Source organism: Mus caroli, chromosome 18 (assembly GCF_900094665.2).
Source record: "Mus caroli chromosome 18, CAROLI_EIJ_v1.1, whole genome shotgun sequence".
In the NCBI taxonomy this organism is placed as follows: Eukaryota; Metazoa; Chordata; class Mammalia; order Rodentia; family Muridae; genus Mus; species Mus caroli.
In genome coordinates, this window is record NC_034587.1 from 39,714,820 (window position 1) to 39,734,035 (window position 19,216).

Here is a 19,216-nt window from a genome sequence, read left to right on the forward strand (position 1 = left end):
GGTGGAAAGAGAACACAATCACAGATCTCTCACAGTCCCTACACAAAGTGAGCTTACAGTATGGCCCTTATCAAGAGGAGTAGGTAGATGGACAGACAAACAAAAGGCCAGGATGCTAAGAATCCAGTTAATTGCACAGATCTGGATCAAACCACAGCCACATTTGTTTCTATAGACTCTATAATTATACGAGTTTTCCTCTTTTCTGATTGAGTAATGATGGTGGGTACCTCACAGGGTAGCTGCAATGGGCCCACACTTATGTGTTTGGCTTGATTTGTGGATGTTGTAAAACATCACAGAGGTCAGCTGTGATGATGGGTGATGATGTTACTACCTCTTCAGCTATTGCTGCCTCTCCTCCTGGTTTCACTCTTAAAATAAGACACACACAGTAGGGAAAAGAGGGAGAGGGGGAGGGGAGGGAAGAAAGGAAGGGATGGGAGGAAGGGAGAGAGTGGGTTTTCATCTTGCATCAAGATGCAGACACTATTCTGAGGCCTCAGGAGTGTTTCTGCATTTAATCCTCCAGGTACCTACAAGGCAAATATGACCACTGGCTACTTTTTGCATGCGAGTGAACTGAGGCAGACAGATATAACCTTCTCAAGATTGCTCAGTTTGGCCATTGTAACACAGGCTGATAGTGGTCACCTAGTCTTCCTTGAACTTCTTAGCCCAGTCTCTTCTTGAGTTCACTCACTGCTGTCTGGAAGGAAAGAGCAAAACTTTCTTGGGCCATGTGTGTAAGGAACACTAGGCTGGACTCCATACTACCTGGCACATCTCCTACACCTATGATGGACACTTTGGGGGTATGTAGGGTGTGTCACTTTCTCCTGCAGACCCATCCTTTGATATATCAAAGACTTATTTTCAAACAAAATGCTTTATGATTTACTATCAACATTTCTGCTTTTTAAAAATATTTATGTTGCTAACACAATTTGGCTTATTAAGGGCTAAACTTAAACTCTACTTATTATTACTGAAGGGTGACTTTCGAGTGGGAAGTAGACTTCTTAGCTTAGAACCTCTGAAGCAAATCAAAATCTTCTTTAGAGAAAAATGGCTTCAGCACCATGGAAAGTTCTCAGATACCCATGGCACTGCAGTGTTTCAGTACACAGTTCTCATGGATGTGTTTGGTTGGTCCTCTGTCTCCACACAGCCTTTACAAAGAGCCTCACTTATACTGTGTGAAGACTGTATGGGCTTCTTGTCTGTCACCTTTTTCTGTCCTTACTGCCTGTAGGGAAAGCAATGGCTTGCAGGAAGGAACAAGTCCAGGACAGAAGTTTCCTGGGCCTGTACACTTGCAGAATTCATCTCTCTCTGTAGGGGCTGAATTTTGCCACCTTCAACTAACATTCAGAGGTCCTGTCTTGTCCCCGAGACTCAGATTGTGACTGTTTTTGGACACTGGAGCTTAAAAGATGTGATCACATGGATATGACATTACTAGGTAAACATTAATCTAAGACAACTCTTTTAAAGAAGGGGTGTTTTACACACAGATGCACACAGGAAAGAGGATAATGTACACACAGAGAGAAAGTCTCTTCAAGAGAAGGAGAGAAGCCTGTGTCCAGCCCAGACAACCCTGCCAGCTGCTACCTTTCTGAGAATTATGAGATGGGTCCCACGAGATGGCTCAGCTGGAAAGAACGCTGCTGGACAGGCCTGAAAACCTGCACTTGATCCCAGAGTCCACATAAAAACACCAGATACAGCAGCACACATCTGTAATCCCAGCATTTCTATGGGAAAATATGAGGGCAAGATGGGAGAACTGCCCAGGAGTTTGCAGAACAGCTAGACTGGAGTATACAGTGTAGAACAAGCAACAGGAGAGGCCTTGCCACAAAAGGAGAAGGAAAGAGAGAACAGACTCCCGAAACTTGTCCTTCACACAAGGTTAGAATTTAAGTTAACAGAATGAATAAAGATGTGGTAACGTATGCCCACATTCACACACCTGACCCCTATTAAGTAAAATTTGAAAATTGGAAACAGAATTGAGAGACAGTAACATTTTGCTAAGTCACTCGGTTGGGGTACTTTGTTAAAACAGGCTCCATAAGTGAATACAGGTTCTCTCACTGTCTTGGGACCATCTTCCTGTCTCTTTCCCACAAGTGCTCAGTCTGGGTCTATACCAGGCATGTGGCATTTTAGAGTCATAGTGGAATCGTGTTCCAGGTAGAGGAAGAACTTAGGTAAAAACCCTGAGGCAGGAAGGGGTGAAAGATGTGGGAATTCCTGGAAGCAAGTTAGGGTGCTCAGTATCCCTGGAGCCTTAGAGGATGTGATCCCTGCAGATGCTGGACAGGAGTTCAGGCTTTAACTTTTTCTGTTTTAGGCTGGCGTTTGTATCACCTGCCCGGTTTCTTCACACACACGTGTGTGGAAAGAGAGAAGGCAGGATCCAGCCCAGCAGAGTGATGCTGCCTTCAGTAGTCTTTGTTTTAGGCACCTCAGACTGCAAATGCAAACACCTCGCCACCGCCAGAAGGGATAGGAAAAAAAAAGTCAGAAAATAGAGAGGGAGAGGACAAATCATGCTTTCCAACCCCTGCTGAGCATGCAGAGTGAGGGACATATGGAAATTAATATATTCGGCTCTGATAACACGGTTTTCCTCGGCGTTTTGATTAAACGCCGACGGTTATTAAATACTCTCCTTCTCCGTGCTCAGCCCGGAAAGCCAATGTTGCTTTTCATTCTGAACTCTGATGTACTGCCGTGCGGTTCATGCACACCTCAGCCCACTGCGGGCTGGCAACTGGAGGAGGATGGGGAAAATCAATATGAAATGTCAGGCAGGAGGTCAGGACACGGGCCTCCCCAGCTGGCAGAAGCTGGGGCCTGGTGGCTTTGGAACAAAGGGAGGTGTGCCCTGAAGAAGGTCAGTCTTTTGGCCCAGTCAGGAAAAGGAATCGCTTTCTTTCTAATTAGGTTAACAGGCTGGTGCCTTGGAATGCAGAGCTGGGCGGGACTGGGGTGTGTAGTGGCCAGGTTTAACGATGAAGGGTAGCTGATAGGCACCCACTAGCTCCTGGGTCTCCCGGAAGACTATCTTCTGGATTTTGATCTTGTAGGGGGGTGTGGCGTCAGGGCTGGAGGGAGGGGCAGACTCTGGGGGCTCCTGCGTGTGAATCCTTAAGGACTTCCTGCTTCTGTGTGCATGGGTGATGCTTCCCTAAACTCTTCTCTGTCCTTGCTCTTTACATTTCTGACGAGCAGCCATTGCTTTGTAAGATCCCCATGATGAAAACTCACAGCACAACCCGCTGCTGTTTCGTGCCCCTCAGCCCACGGGCAATGCTCTGGTTGTTAGTGATTCTCTAATGGAGGCAGGTGTCTTTACTCTTCAGCGTGCTTAATTTTCTCTGTCAACTTGACTGGTCACAGGTACTCACATACTTGGTCTGACATTCGGGGGTTTCTGCAAGGGTGTTTTGGGATACGTTTAACATTTAAATTAATAGACTGAATAAATATTGACCTCTTAATGGGGATGGGCCTCAGCCAATCAGGCAAAGGCTTGATTGGAAGAAAGAGCTGGCCCTCTTGTGAGTGATGCAGTCTTTCTTACACCTGACTGTTTTGGGGTTGGGATGATTTTTTTTACATCTTTGTAGTTGAATTGAATGCTCAGATCTTCAGCCTGGTGGCCTGTGGCATGGAAGGCCACCTCCTCTCCCACAACTATGGCTTGTTGACTTCAGATCTCAGAACTCAATCATTCAATCTCCACATGTGGGTCAGTTCCTTATAATAATTCTCTGTATACACAGCACCCATCCTTCCTCACCCTCTGCAGGACCCTGGCTAGTACAGTGAGCTCTAAGAGACACAGAGAGGCACATCTTTTGCTTCTCCTTGTGTCTCCAGAGTTGAATACAGTGCCTGGCATATGGTGTGTGCTCAGTGAATATGAATTCAATTATGAAGAATGGGGCCTCTCATACCTGGCAAAATGGAGTGGGAGAGTTCTAAGTTGCTTACAGCAGCAGGCCTGGGGATTCTCGAGGACTGCAATGACCATTCTGTTGTCATCAGTTGCACCTACCTTGGGCTCAGAAGATGTCAGGAGCGCCTTATTCATGTAACAGTATTGATTTTTTCTGCTCACCCGCCCTGTGGGGACTGTGGGGCTCAGGAGGATTGCCTGAGGTCACCAAGCACCAAAGCTTAGCCATGCTCCTCAAGTACTGTCCTAAACCATTCTCATTCTAAAACCTTCTAAGGCCACAACCATTCTCCAGCTTTAGTCCTGGGCTTAGCAATTTCCCCAGTCAGTTCAGGATTTATGACTGCAGTCAGGACTCAAGTGGGCCTGACTGACTCTAAAGCCCAGGCTAACATGGATACACTGCTGTGAGAACACCAGGGCTTCTTGGGGCCCCTCTGGGATATCGCTAGGTGAGTGGTACTCTCTCTGGGTTACCTCTGGGCCAGTGGTACTCTCTCTGAGATATCTCTAGGTGAGTGGTACTCTCTCTGAGATATCTCTAGGTGAGTGGGTACTCTCTCTGGGATATCTCTAGGTCAGTGGTACTCCCTTCTTGTTCCATATTCACTTACCAGAGAGAATCTGTCCCTTGAGACAGCTCATGTTACACTTGGCAGGTCCCAAACTGAGTACAAGTGCTTCATGCCTAGTGTGACTTCCAGTAGCCCCCATCCCACAAGCCAGTCATGTTAACCATTGGGCATGTCTTACTTTCCCTCTCCCTTCACCAAACCCTGGATCTACTCAGTACCTCCTCCCACACGCCTTAGCCCACCCCAGTGGTTCTCAAACTGTGCGTCGTGACTCCCTTCAGGATCACATATCAGATATTTACATTACAATTCATAACAGTAGCAAAATTAGTTATGAGGAAGCATCAAAAATAATTTTACGGTTGGGTCTCAGCACAGCATGAAGAACTGTATTAAAGGGCTGCAGTGTTAAAGGACAGGAAGGTTGAGAGCCACGTTCCTATCCCTTCTTTACCCCTCTTGTATCTTCATTACCCTTATACTCCATCAAGTCTAGTTAATGCTGCCACCAAGATCTACCTGGTATTCTCTACTGCTGACCGTGAATGCCATCCAATCTCCTTATCCATACCACCCCTTAACAATCTCTTCACTGTTTCTGTGGTTGTTCCTCGGGGTCATCCTCCTCACAGCAGTGAGCGATCTCCACACAGAATTCAGATGAGCTCAGTTGTTCAGCCAGCCATTGCTGGCAAGCTTTCCTTGGCACCTGTGTGCTTCAGACTCAAACTCGGGGCTTCCCCTTCTCAGAGCGTTACATGTGGGGCTGACTCCCAAATTAGCTCAACATTTGTGATTTCTTTACTCCCAGTGTTCAATGAGATGGAACCCTTCCAGGATTCCCCTCTTCCCGAATGTCAGCGGCCAGGACACCTCACCCCCATAGCCCTCGTGGTGATACTCACACTTGGTGTGCCGGTCACACAGCGCAGATGCACGCATGTCACACAGCCGGATTGTCCCCTTGCTGCTGCTGTATACAAAGGTGTTGCAGTGGTGGGGGTGGAACTCAGCTGCAGTGATCACCTCCGTGAGCTCCTCCATGTTGGCTGGCTTGATGTCCACGATATCTGGCACAGAGGAGTCAAGGAAGGACCAGGAGATGGGGGCAGAACTTAGCAGCACTTGCTGTGAGTGCTATGCAAGCCTTTACTACACACACAGGGATCTAATTGGCAAGCTGTTGGCAGAAGAGCAGGCAGTAGTGGTTTCTGGCAGCCGGGGCTCAGGGGCTTTAAGAAAAGGGATTGCTTGGTAGTCAGAGGTAGAATTAAAACTTAGGTCTAAGATGGGTGTGGTGGCTCATGACTCTAATTACGAAACACAGGAAGCTGAGGCAGGAGGGTTGCTGTAAGTTCAAGTCCAGCCTGGGCCACACTGTGAAACCCTGTCTCAATGAATTTATGTTTCCTGGCTCCTTATCTTAGTTTCATCTTCTGTGGCATCTAGAAGACAAACTGAATCTTGCCCATGAGATCACTCAAGAGTGTTTGCTACTCTGAAGCGACAGCTGAGAAGTCAGCTAGGCCCACTCTAGCCAGACTTTTCAAACTGAATTCTTACCGGGATTCCGGGGCTGATAAATTCCATCTACAACAGGCTGCATGCAAGATTGTTTCCCACAATCTATCTGTATAACAACAGAGGCTGCTCAAGGAGGGTTTATCAAAGGCCGATAAACCCTCCTGAGCTTTGTCTTATTTAATCCTTACACCAACACTGCGAATGAATCACACCTTTTACAGCTATTTACAGGAAGGGGAAGCTCTGTGAGCATTCGAGAAGTTTCCTAGGAGACAAGGTTAAGGGGCTGGGGAGTTTGTCAGCAGGTGAAGGTGCTTGCTGCCAAGCCTGACATCCTTAGTTTGATACTGGGTCTTTGCTCTAGGTACAAACCATAGGAGTTTTCGCAAAGCCCAGGTTCCCTCCTCTAAGATATTCAGGCTATCTAGTCTCCAAAAGCTGTGATTTGAGAGTCTAAGTGGGAGCTTAAGTATTAGAAAGAAATCATCTATGTGTAATGAGGAATTAGGGATCATGTAGAATATACTCAGTTTAAGCTTCTAGAATTTCACCTTTTCAACACATTCTTTTGCCATAAAAATTGTTTGTGTGTATTACGCATATTATATATATATAAATATATATTACGCATATTATATATATGTATGCATATATATTTTCTTGTATATCTGAATGAAAAGTTTAGACTTTTGTTTATAAAGGCAATTCAGTGGAAATAAAACCAATTTTTTTCAAAGGGTATTCATCAGAGGTGAAGGGACTGACTTCGATATGCTCTGATACACCCCCACCAAGAGTTGGAGAGGCTCCTACCTGGAGCTGAGGTTCAGTCTAGGGACTGGCTGCACTTTGTCATGTGGATGATGGGCACAGCAAAGCTGAACAAGGAGAACTGCATCCCCCTAACTCCACCACTCCTATGCCATCTCTGTGATGTTTGCTCCCGTGTGCATCACCAGGGTTTTTATTGTTGTTGTTTGTTTGTTTTTAACTTACCACTTTTTTTTTAAAGACTTTTTTTTTTTTGCCCATCTTTAAATTGGGTTGCTTTTTCATCTTACCTAAGCAGTAAGACAACATTCTCAAAATGATGGGTTTAATGGTCTACATGAAAACGAACTCATAGTGATTAAAATGGAAATGTATGGGCCAGGAATCCTGCAGATGGGGACAGGCATGCTCATACCTTGGGCCCTAGTAGCACCAATTAGGTAGCCACACTCTAACAAATGTGGGCAACATACTAGCAAGTTCTAGGTCTGTTGGATTTGCTACAATGACTTTGCACCAGGCTGTGTCTCTTCCTATTTGATTATCTCTTAGGCACCCCATTGTGTTCTTTCTAAAATTAGCCTGTGCTCATATTGCCTTTTGCCACACCTATGAAAAACAGATGCAAAGATTCCTTGGTTGCACTGGGCATGTGCATTCCTGGATTCACGAAACACTACCTGCCAACTCAGCTTCTGTGTTTGGGGTATACACCTGGGGAACAAACACAAACAACGTGGGAGGGGGCCACAGGCTGCAGCTCTGACGTCCTTTCTGGCTGCTGACCTGTGCCTTGGTGGGTATGGCATTGGGTAGGGCAAGCAGAGGTTTCCATCGGCTGCTGTCAGACTCCATCAGAAAGTTCCTCCGCGCCCTACAGTGCCAGCAAGTGTGTTTTCCTTTTCCCAAAGTAAGGAGAGAAAAATCTGGTGTCAGCTTTCTCTGCCTCTACCAGTATAGCTCAGCAAACAAGCTGAACTGGAAGAGATCTTCGTTGTGTGGGAGAAGGAGGTGATACAGGCACAGTTATTTTTTTTCCTACCTAAAAATAAAGTCTCTAAGTCAGAAGATGTGAAAACAAAGAGCCTAAGCATATCTGTGCCTCCAGGAGCATCCTCCCACCACCAAGGACACCCTCGTGGAGCACCACTCAGGGGAGCTGCCCCTGTTCACTGTTTCTACATCCGTCCCACCTCCCACCCACTTTCATCTGAAGCCACTTGATTCTTCTCCAAGGTCTGAGCCTCCATCCTCATCACAGAGCGTGGGTTTGACTCAGGATCGGCCGAGGGAAGAAACCATGATCCTCTCCCGTTTTAGCACGACCACAAATAGCTGGTGTCTACCAAGTGCTGAGCCTGCCTGGACGACATGTCTTACAGTCTCATCTGTCCTTCACTTCAGACAGACGGAGGCAGTGCCATTAATAGCCCTATTTTACAGCTGGGGAAATAGAGTGAAATGTGTTCTTTTTTCCTTTCCAATCAGGAGAAACTTTTGTGTCTTTTCTTTTTGCCATTTTCATCCATGTATTCATTACATTCTGATTATTCTTGCCCTTACCCTCCTTTGTCTTCCTTCTTCTCCTCCGATCCCTCATCCGTTCTATAAGTTCCTTTTTTTTAATATCCTTATGCTTTTTGTTTGTTTGTTTTGTTTTGTTTATTTTTTTCAGAGCCCATGAGCTTAACCAGGACCATGGGTGTGACTGTGGCTTTACATCATGTTTTTATTTTGAGTGTGCCAAAGTGCACAAAGGACAAGCTGGTGAAGTTGGTTTTCTCCTCCCACAGTTTGGGGTCCTGGGGATTGAACTCAGGTTGTTAATCTTGGTGGCAAGAGATTTTTTTACTTGCTGGGACATCTTGCTGACCTCTGAGATAAATTTCTTAGGGTCGTGTGACTGCCTGGGGCAGAGCTGGGATTTGCACGTGAGCTTGTGCAAGGATTCTTCACATGCAACCACACTGCATTCTAGGAGGAGAGGCCTCACCAGGTCAGTTTCCCTGAGTGGGAAACTGTCTCTAGGGAACGATGACTGGCTTATGAGAGAGGGCTCCTTCGAATCATGCCCCTGAAAACTCACCAACTGCAAAGTAGTGATGGTATTTTCTAGAGCCAGAATTTTTATGTCCTATGATATAATTTTCTTGAACTAGAGGTTGGGACAAAAACATGACAAGGGCTTTCTTGTCCTATTTCCCAAGGGAAGACTTTGCTGAACTCTAGAAACATGTGTAAGAGTGTAGTTGCCCCAAATTTGATATCTTCTGAGGAAGACAGGAGGGAACATACAATACTGCCCAGAAGCCCACACCATTATTCATTCAAGTTCCAAAGGGTGCTGTGTGGCTTCAGCACACATTTCCCCCTACGTATTGGGAAGGAGGGGGAAAGGGGCTAAGCAACACAAGGTGCCCTGTATTACTGGAAAATGGAATAATGTCTTTTGACAGTCAATTTCTCCATCTGATCCTTTTGAGCACTCTATCTAAATTATTTCCCTGTTGTTCCAAAGAACTAAACAGCAAAAGATATCGCTGGGCTCATGACTAATATACAACCCAGACAGCCAACAGATTGCCATTAAATTAACCCTGGGGCCTGACAGATCTGTTCTTTTTGACCCCAACTGCTTGGAGCATTCCTTATTAATGCTAAACCCAGGCAAATTACCTCTGTTAACAAAAGGGGTTAATCTGGCTCTCCAGGGGGACTCTGGAGACAGCTCTGAGGATGAGCAGAGGCACAGCCAGCCCAGCAGCTGAGTTTCATCTTTGCAAGGCAGAAGGTGGGAAGGTGAGGGCACTGCTGTGCCAGGCAGTTGCCTAAGGCATCCTTGAAAGTAATAATTGAAGACACTGGGAGGTCATCCCTTCAGGGATTTGCTTCAGACAAATAAGCGTCCCAAACCATAAACTGCGTCAGCAGAAGGATGAGGGGTGGAGAGGATCAGGGTGGGAGGGCAGAGGGAGGGGGAGGCCTTTCAAAGTCATTTAAACCATCCAAGTTTGGAAGGCCCAAGCTTTCTATGACTATCACTCCCCGTACTTCCAGCCGGTGGCAGGATAATGGACGATTGACAGCCACCTAAATAAATATACAGAACCACATGATAAAGTGAACTTTCAAAAAAAACATGTCATTAAATTATTTTTGCAGTGAAGCATCCGAAGTATGGAAAAAAATACCCACTGTATGCCAAATTCTAATTCTGGGAACACAGTGCAATTTAAGCCTATACCTGAAAGCAGGGAGCATAAAGGCAGGTGGGCCATGGAGCTGCATGCGATGGTTCTACGAGGGTGCATCTGTGAGTGGTTTTTCTTTAAGCTATCCATACCATTCCCTCATATACTATTTCAGGTGAGGAAAATTAGGCACAAAATAGATACCACAGTCGGGTGAGTCAAGAAAAAAATGATGAATGAGAGCAAAAGAAACAGACAGGACACACAGCCATGTCTTGCAGAAAGAACAGAGACAGTATGTGTGCTGCCTGTGAGTAGCTGGAGTCCACTGATTTACTTGTGCCATGATGTTCCTGGAGAATGAACAACTGTCTAGTGATCTTATGGGTACAGTGGATACGCCAGAGACCAAAGCAGGAACAATGCTAATAATCTACAGGGTTGATACTGGGGGAACTGAGATTGACAGATAAGGTAATCAGTGACATGAGGCAGTGATCACTGAAAACTCTCTCTCTCTCTCTCTCATTTGCTCTCCCTTTCTCTGTGTGTGTGTGTGTTTGTTTGTGTGTGTGTTTGTGTGTGTGTGTTTGTGTGTATGTGTATGTCTGGTGGGGTGTGAGGGGTAGAGTACCCCAGACTAAATAGAAGAAAAGCCCCTTACAAATAAAGAGTTTGAATTTCTTACTCCCCACCCTCTACTCTCTTCTTTTTTTTTTTTCTCAACCAATATGGCTGAATTAGCAGGCCTTCTCATAATGAAGGGATAAAAGCAGCGGCACGAAGTTATTGGCTGATTAGTTTCATTGTCCAAGATCTCTACAGTGAATATGTACTTCTAAACCCAGAAGACAGTGAGCATTTAAACGACAGGAGCTTCTTTGTTTAGTGTCATCCCAGGGAGCCGAGCCAGGCCTCTCTGCTCAGTGGGGAGAGTTCAAGACCACAATGGGACAGGCACAGTAATTGTAGCAAACGTGGCTGCGAGCACAGGGTTTGGTTTTCATTCCATCCCTATTTAGCAGAGAGAACTTGAGAAAGTCACTTTATCTCTCCGGGGGTTCAATGTATTTGCCTTTAAATGAATAGAATCCTATTAACAGCCTCTAAGGATTTTAATTATCAGAAGAGATCATGGAGAAAAATTATTTAAATCATTTTCCTATTAGACAAAATCCTATCTTCTGAAGCAAGTACATGTATCCAAGAAAACCATTTCCACGCGGTGTCTTGGAGTCAAAGTGGCTGTCCACGCGCGCCTCTGATTCATTACGCTGACTTTTCTGATACTGCAATTATTTTCCTCAAGTCCTAGCTAAGCCAGGCAGGGACAAGAAAGTTGTAGAGGATCCTTGCAGGGCCGTTACCGACACAGGCCATGCTACCTTTACTAGATGAGGTCACCTGATTGCAAAAGCAGCAGAAGTTATTTATATGTTATAGATGCTAAAGCAGAGGTTTAATGCTGAGACCCCTTAATACAGTTTCTCATGTGTGGTAACCCCTAACCATAAAGTTATTTCTCTGCTACATCATAACTGTACCTTTGTTACTATTATGAATCATAATGTAAATATCTGATATACGGCCACTGTGGGGTTGTGACCCACAGGTTGAGAACTGCTGCTATAGAAAGTCTGCCAATTCTGAAGTGGAGAAATCATTGCATGTTGGCCTCAAACTCTAACCTATTACAGTTGGATTCCCTTTCAGGGACACACGTTGCCATGAGATCTTTCTTTATTTTTTTAAGGTTCCAACTTGCTCCTTGGATATTAAGCAGTGACCACAAAGTACTCAATTTTATCAGCCTAAAAGGACATTGGTAAGGCATTGATGATTTCTGAAGCACACTTCAGGGAATATTCATGCCTTAGAAGATTTAAAAAGCCAATGTGCAAATATCCATGGAGTATTTGCCAAGGGCTAGACTCAGGCTGAGGGGCTGACAGAGATGCATGGTGCCATATTAAATCCACAGGGTGGTTCACAAGGCTGGCTGCAACACTCTGTAGGACTAGAGAGCTCTTGAGAGTTCCACAATCACAGAGTCTTCCTGTACACAAGTCAGAAGGCCCCAAATTGTCTTAGAGATAATTTGAAATCAAGAGTCAATTCAGTTCCTGACCCTTACTGTCTATACATCCAGGAGGACATGTGTAGGATATTACATGTTTGATTGTGTTGGCATGGTTGAATATAGATTTCTATAATTTGGAGAGAGCTTGCTAAAATTTTAATCCTCAAATATAACCAGCTATAAAATATCAGATGATCTTGAACATAGAAACTCATGTAAAAAGGAAGGAAGAATTTCTGGGTGTGGTAGCATATACCAGTAATCATGGCTTACAAGAGTCCAAGGCATTTAGATGCTGAACTCCAAGCCAGCCTAGGCTATATAGTGAGACCTTGTCTCAGAATAGAATAGAATAGAATAGAATAGAATAGAATAGAATAGAATAGAATAGAATAGAATAGACAGAAAAGATGAAGAAATTCCAAAAGATAGCATTTATCTGTAACATATTTGGTGCATAATTCAGACTCCTAAATCATTACATTTGGTTTTCATCACAGGTTACATATTTATCTCTTTCTGTTGTACATTTGCTTTGATGACTTAGTGCTATGCTAGATTCCCTTTCTTCCATTATGACCCAGGTATAAGGAATATTCTCTTCAGAAAGTTGCAGGACAAAAGGGAATAAAGAGATGCATACAGATCCAGTTGCTCGCCCTCTTACCCACCTCAGTGTAGCCATGGAGGGATTTTACAGATAAAATCAAAGACTCCCTAATCAGCTGAATCTACATTAATAAAAAAAAGAAGCACATTTAGGGTGTGTCTGTCTGGAGAGCATTTATTTATTTATTTATTTATTTATTTATTTATTTATATTTATTCTTGAAACAGTTTTTTTTTTTAATGTAGTCTTGGCTATCTTGGAACTCACTTTGTAGACAAAGTGGGCTTCAAACTCAGACATCCTCTTGCCTCTGTCTCCCAGATGCTGGGATTAAAAATGTGCACTACCATGAATGGTCTAGTTGAAGGACATTTAACAGAGAGCCCAGACCTCATCTGGGGATAGGACTCATTTGGTAGAGTGCCTAACATACACAAGGACCTAACCCTGCATGACCTAAGAGTGGCGGCACAGGGAGGTAGAGGTTGGAGGATCAGAAATGCAATACCATCCTTGGCTATAGAGCATGTCTGAGGCCAACCTGAGTTAGAGGAGACCTGTTAAGAGAAAGCCAAAAGCTGGACGTGGTGGCACACACCTTTAATCCCAGCACTTGGGAGGCAGAGGCAGGCGGATTTCTGAGTTCGAGGCCAGCCTGGTCTACAAAGTGAGTGCCAGACAGCCAGAGCTATACAGAAAAACCCTGTCTCGAAAAACAAAACAAACAAAACAAAAAAACAAAAAAACAACAACAACAAAAAAACAACAACAAAAAAACCCCAAAAAAACAAAAAAAAAAAAAAAAGAGAAAGCCAAGATATTGCCCAAGAGCTGGAGGATCTGCAATTTCTGTTGATTGCTCCTCAGCCTTCCTTCCTGACTGCTGCCTGTGACAACAACCTTCTACTCATGTCTGTGGGGTTCTACCTGCTTGTCATTTTCCTCTCCCAACTCCATGTCTTGAAGATTGTACTTGCCTAGCTAGCCATATACCTACAAGGTCAACTCCTGAGCATGGGTCCATCATTAGGGTGCTAATCTTTCCTTCCCAGCTCAAATCTTTTTCTCTGCAATCACCCCAATTCCACCTCTCCAACTATACCCACTTAAGTTACAAAGCATATGTCAAGAATTAACTCAGTAAGACAATCAGAAAGGAAGTCTGGTTGGGCAAAAGCAAGCATGACACTGACGTCACAGCAGACAGCTTGGGATTTGGAGTCCAACAAGAATAGAATTTGCACCCAGGCCCATGACTTTCTGACTGTGAACGTTCTTACAGCATGCTTTTTGTCCATCCAGGACCCCCATTATCCACTTCATCCTTTATCCTTCATAAGGGAAAACTCTACCAAAGGCTTGTAAGACTTCTCTCTGTCCCTCTATCTCTCTGTCTCTGTCTCTCTCGATCTCTCTCTTACACAAATACACACACATAGAGCAAGAGAGAGAGCTTAGAGAAATATCTTACTAAGAAAATGATCAGTATGACAAGATCAGATAAAATCGTTCTTCTTGTCAAAACGACAAGAAAACTGGAAAGTTAATCAGGGGCTTCTGCTCTGTTGAATTCATTGCCTGGATCACACTCTCAATTCTAGACATATTTCTAGGTTAATAAGTTTCATATAAAGTGGTGTCTCAGCACATGCAGGCTATGTGTTGAACTTTTCATGAGAGAGGTATTCTCTTCAGGGCCATGTCTTCCCCCCTCAGGCTTGTCTGATTCTGACCCATGAATGTAAAGTGAGACAGCTACCAAGTGCTGTACTAGAAGTTAGAAATCAAAGATTTGAGGCTATGGGCATCCTGGATGGGGCAAAGTGACAAAAGAAGACACCTTACAAGGATGCTAGGAGCAAGATAAAAATCTCAGAGACTGAACTGATACAAGGAGCAGCTTCACTTAAGCTTTCCAGCCTTGGTCCAGTGTGGTAGCCTGCTTAGAATCCCTCCTGCTGCAGGCAACTTGGTGTGCACTAGGCAAATATCTGCACACCTCTTTGCCAAAGTTAGCAAAAAGTTAGTCTTCCTCTGATTATCTCAATTCAATAATCAGTTCCTCAGCAAAATTTTTTTATTCCCTGGTCCAAAGCATGTCTTTAAAAATACATCTGATGAACTTTTTCTTTTTTTTTAGTTCCTTAAAGAGCTTGTTGCAGTTCATAGTGAAACACTCACTGGTGTTATTATTTCTTTGAAGCATCTTACTTGCTCCTCCAGTGGTTCTCACAGCACGCTTTGCGGGTGTCCTAAGCCATGCTCCAGTCTCTTTGGCAGATAAAAGGTCTAACAGAAGAATGTACCAAATAGGAGGCATTTAAGAAAAGGGTTGTTTTTGATACTTTTTTGAGGCTGTTGTGGTAAGGGCTACTACCTTCTCCAGAGGTGGCTACACTTTAGTGCTGAGAGGCAAAAGGGCTCTAGTTTGCGTAGCCTTCCTGCCTGGGGCAGTCTGGCTGAAAGGTATTATATAGATATCAGTATTGTCACCCACATGATGACAGTGATTATTTTACATATGGCAGCTTTAAGGGTGAGCGCTATGGTCTCATTTGTATGCCAGCATCTGGCAGGCTGTCACACATCTGCAGAAGATAACCTAAACGGCACTATTAATATGTCCCCTTTGCATTCTCCCAAAGGCAGCTGTCTCCCCAAATGCCTGAGAAAGTTTCTTTCCCTCTTGAAAGCCTGGAGGCAAAATTCAGAAGACATGCCACCTAGGCTGGGGCAGCACAAGCTCAGAGTGACAGCTGGCTGAGCGCCGGCAAATCCCTGGCTCTTGGAATAGATGGGAGGAGTGAAAGGGGACCGCCATCTATATTCGGTCTACCAGCAGCTGCTTTGTCAGGAAAAACCTGCAGTCAGAGACCCCCATTCCCAGGCCTACACAGTGTGTCATGACCAGTCACAGACTCAAAGGCCAGTTCTCAGTGTCTCCAGATGTATCTCAGTGCCAGAACCTGGTTAAAGACACCTTCCCTGAGAAGCCTTCAGGGATTATAGGGTGTCTCTGTGCTAGGAACTAAGTAGCTCCGTATCTACTGCTTAAATACGCTTTCTGTGTGTGTGTGTGTGTGTGTGTGTGTGTGTGTGTGAGTTTCATGCCTCTGTGTGTGCGCACACATGCATGTGTAAGCCACAGGACAACCTCAGCTGTTGCTCTTTAAATTATCCCACTCCCCATAAAGACAGGATCTCCCGAGAGCCTCTAGGATATCTGGAGAATGAACCTACTAGTGTTACAAGAGTGTGCATCATATCTAGGTTATTATTTTTTTTTCCTGGATTCTGCGCCTCACACTCAGGTCCTCATGATTACCGAGCAAAAATTTTACTGACGAACCCCTTTTCCCAGCTTGTCTTTACCACTTTTCAAGTTAAATATCCAAGCTCAGCTTCATAGTAAAAAGCATCCTGTAGCTCTCCTCTGACCAGTGTCTATGACGACACACTTGCTGGGTGCAGCAGCTTCCATGTACAGAATGCTGAATTCATTGGAATATAGCAATGGGTCATTCAGGGCCCCTGCCCTCACATGATTTACATTTTCATAGGGGCAAACTAAAAATGTACATGCAAAATCATTTCAAATCCCAATGAGCCTGATGGAGACAGCAAGAATCTAGCGGCTAGCAGCCATCTGGAAGCTAGTGGGCATCTGTATAGAGACAGTAGATTCCAATGAGGCTGGGATCAAGAACTCTTGGTTGGGACACAAGGGGCATTGCAAGTGCAAAGAGAGGAAGAACAAGGCTTAGTAGGGAATAGAAACATGGTTTGCTGGCTGAAGCAGAAAGGATGAGGCTGAGGCAGGAGCAACATGACAGGGGTTAGAGGGAGTCAGGGCCCAGATGGTGTGAAATCTTCTAGACCCTGGGAAACAACATAGACTTTTGAGTTCTCTAGAAAGTTACTGGAGTGTTTGTTAGGTGCACAGCCAGAATGCCAAGTAGGTCACGTGGTAACTGATAGGCAGGGCATGAGTGATGAAGGAGAGGAATCAGGCAGCCGAAGGGGAGGGTGCCACATGGTGGTCCTTGTCAGTGAGTGTTGGCAAAAGTAGGGATGGAGGCATCTCAGCTGTCTGAGCTTCATGGATGTGTGGAGCCAGGAGGGCAGAAGCTAGCAATTGAAGGGCAGAATCAAAGCTGTATTGGAGCCAGTATCAGTACTCAACTGCCTGAGGGCTGAGACTATGAACGGAGTTGAGAATTGGAGCCAAGAGTCAGGAGTTAGGATGCTCTTGGCAGACATAATAAGAGTAGTGGTCCTCACCTTTCCTAATGCTGCAACCCTTTAATACAGTTTCTCATGTTGTGGTGACCCCCAACCATAGAATTATTTTCATTGCTACTTTATAACTGTAATTTTGCTACGATTATGTAGTGTAAATATCTGTGTTTTATAATGGACTTTTGGGGGGTTGTGACCCACAGATTGTGAACAGCTACTCTAGACATTCAGCAAAGATCAGTTTTTATTGTTAAATGCAAGGTCAACATAATAAGGTCAGAGAAGTGGCCTTACATAGACACTCAGGAGCCTGCTTTGCTTTCCCCAGTGTTAGTAAAGTGGAAGATAATGAGGCTGACCATGTTTGTTTTGTTTGAGATGCTGGAGATCGGACCTGGTGTCTTGTAGACAAGTACCTCTATCCTCAGCCCCATTAGGGTCATTATACCAAGAACAGCCTTGAGGGGCCTGTGGCAAGGTGATGTGGGGAGGGATAACAGGCTGCTGCTGATGCAGTCTCTATGGAGGATGGGGTGTGCCCATCCTGAAAACCGAGCCGTGTAATTTCAGGAGTCTACATATTATATGCCAATAGAGAAATGGAATTCAGATACTGCAAGTTCACATGGGTTTGGGTCCAATAAGTGGCAGCAACCATTACTGTCACTACTGTGACACAAAAGAAGCTGCCTCCATATCGCTGGCACATGCGCTCTCCACAGACTAATTTTTAACCTCTTAAAGAAGCAACCCTGGAAAACGGCCAGATCTTCATTACTGGTGGAGTTATATCTATAGTTTTTGAGACAGGGTCACAGTGTGCCTTAGCACATCTCTATGTGATGCCGAGGACTGAACTCAGGGCCTTGTGGATGCTACATGAGCACCCGGCCGACTGAGATGTGATAGGTGCCAGCCCAGCTCTAATTTTAATTCATGACACATAAATGTCATTGCATGAAAAAATGATTTTGAATTAGATGCCAGAGCTAGCCATGCTGCTCTACCCGTAATTTCAGATTTTCCTTCATAGATGCCAGACATTTCCATTTTGACGGTCTTTTCTTCTGTTTCTTTCTCTCCAGCCCACTCCTACCTGGATACCCGTGAGTCGGACCAATGGGTTATTTGTTCGCGAGGAAAGGATACTAAAACTCTGATTGGTTATCTCAAAGTTCCACAGGTTAATCCTCAGGTCATCAGCAGACATGTAGGTCTCATAGTCGCTGTTGACAGATATAGAGTTGATGTGGTACGTGTGCGCATTGGCAAACACTCTTCGTGGGGTGGCCTCCACCATCAGGTCCATGGGTCTCAGGACAGGTACCTGGATATGAGAGAGACACAGTGCTCAGAATGGAAGGTGTTTTTTGTTTTTTTGTTTTTTTTCTTGTACAAAATGCTCTGTCCTTACCACTACATAGTAAATCACAACCCAGAAACCAAGAGTTACTGTTTCCTTAACACCACACAGTGAATCACAACCCAGAAGCCAGCTGTCATTCTTACCACATTCTGGGCCTTTCAACACCTGACCAGGACAAGATTCAATCTTTATAAACTTGAAACATTTCTCTAGTGTCCCTGAGGGGACTTGGATCCTACTGTGGAGACAAAGTCTTCAAAGCTCTCACTCCCAGTCTGTTTCATAGTTTTTACATTTAATTATTTTTTTTAGTTTTTCACAGTTTTATGAGTCCCGTGTTTTTGTCATTTCTGCCCCATCCACCTCTCTCCACTCCCCCTCAAATTCATGACCTCTTCTTTATTATTGTTACAAACATACAAATAGGTGTGCATATATATGCACACAGTTATACAATGCAATCTACTGAGTCTGTTTAGTGTTGCTTATATGTGTTCCTTTCTTCCTTTCTTCTTTCCTTCCTTCCTTTCTTCCTCCCTCCCTCCCTCCCGTCCTTCCTCCCTTCCTCCCTTCCTCCCTTCCTTAAACAGGAAATCCACTCTAGAAAGAAGATTGTGGGACGAGCTTAGGAACATGTTATTTAGCTTCAACCTCAATTTATTTTTCTCATGTTTTTATCATGACTCTAGAGGGCTCCTTCCAAGTTTTACTCTTGGCATTTAAGGATGCTTTTAGGAAAGTGTTCCAACACTCAAGACTCTAATGACCCAAGATGAACCACTAGCATATCAGTACTTGTTGCATTCTGGTTGACCTGGGAATACCTTTGTTTACACCTATTGTCCCTGAGTACCGACTAGGTAGTGTCACATTCAAAATGATCA

The 19,216-nt window shown here is 44.5% G+C and overlaps 1 protein-coding gene across 12 annotated transcripts in view; it reads right to left on the reverse strand.

The window, feature by feature from the left end:
* Window positions 1-19,216, reverse strand: part of Ppp2r2b (protein phosphatase 2 regulatory subunit Bbeta) — a 404,944-nt gene that overhangs the window by 37,816 nt on the left and 347,912 nt on the right. For all 12 annotated transcript variants that reach the window (XM_021150238.2, XM_021150241.2, XM_029471977.1 and 9 more), the window contains 2 exons: window positions 18,116-18,293; window positions 5,457-5,621 (listed from right to left, as the gene is read on the reverse strand). In XM_021150238.2, the coding sequence (XP_021005897.1) occupies window positions 5,457-5,621; window positions 18,116-18,293 (343 nt within the window). The remainder of the gene's footprint in view (window positions 1-5,456; window positions 5,622-18,115; window positions 18,294-19,216) is intronic.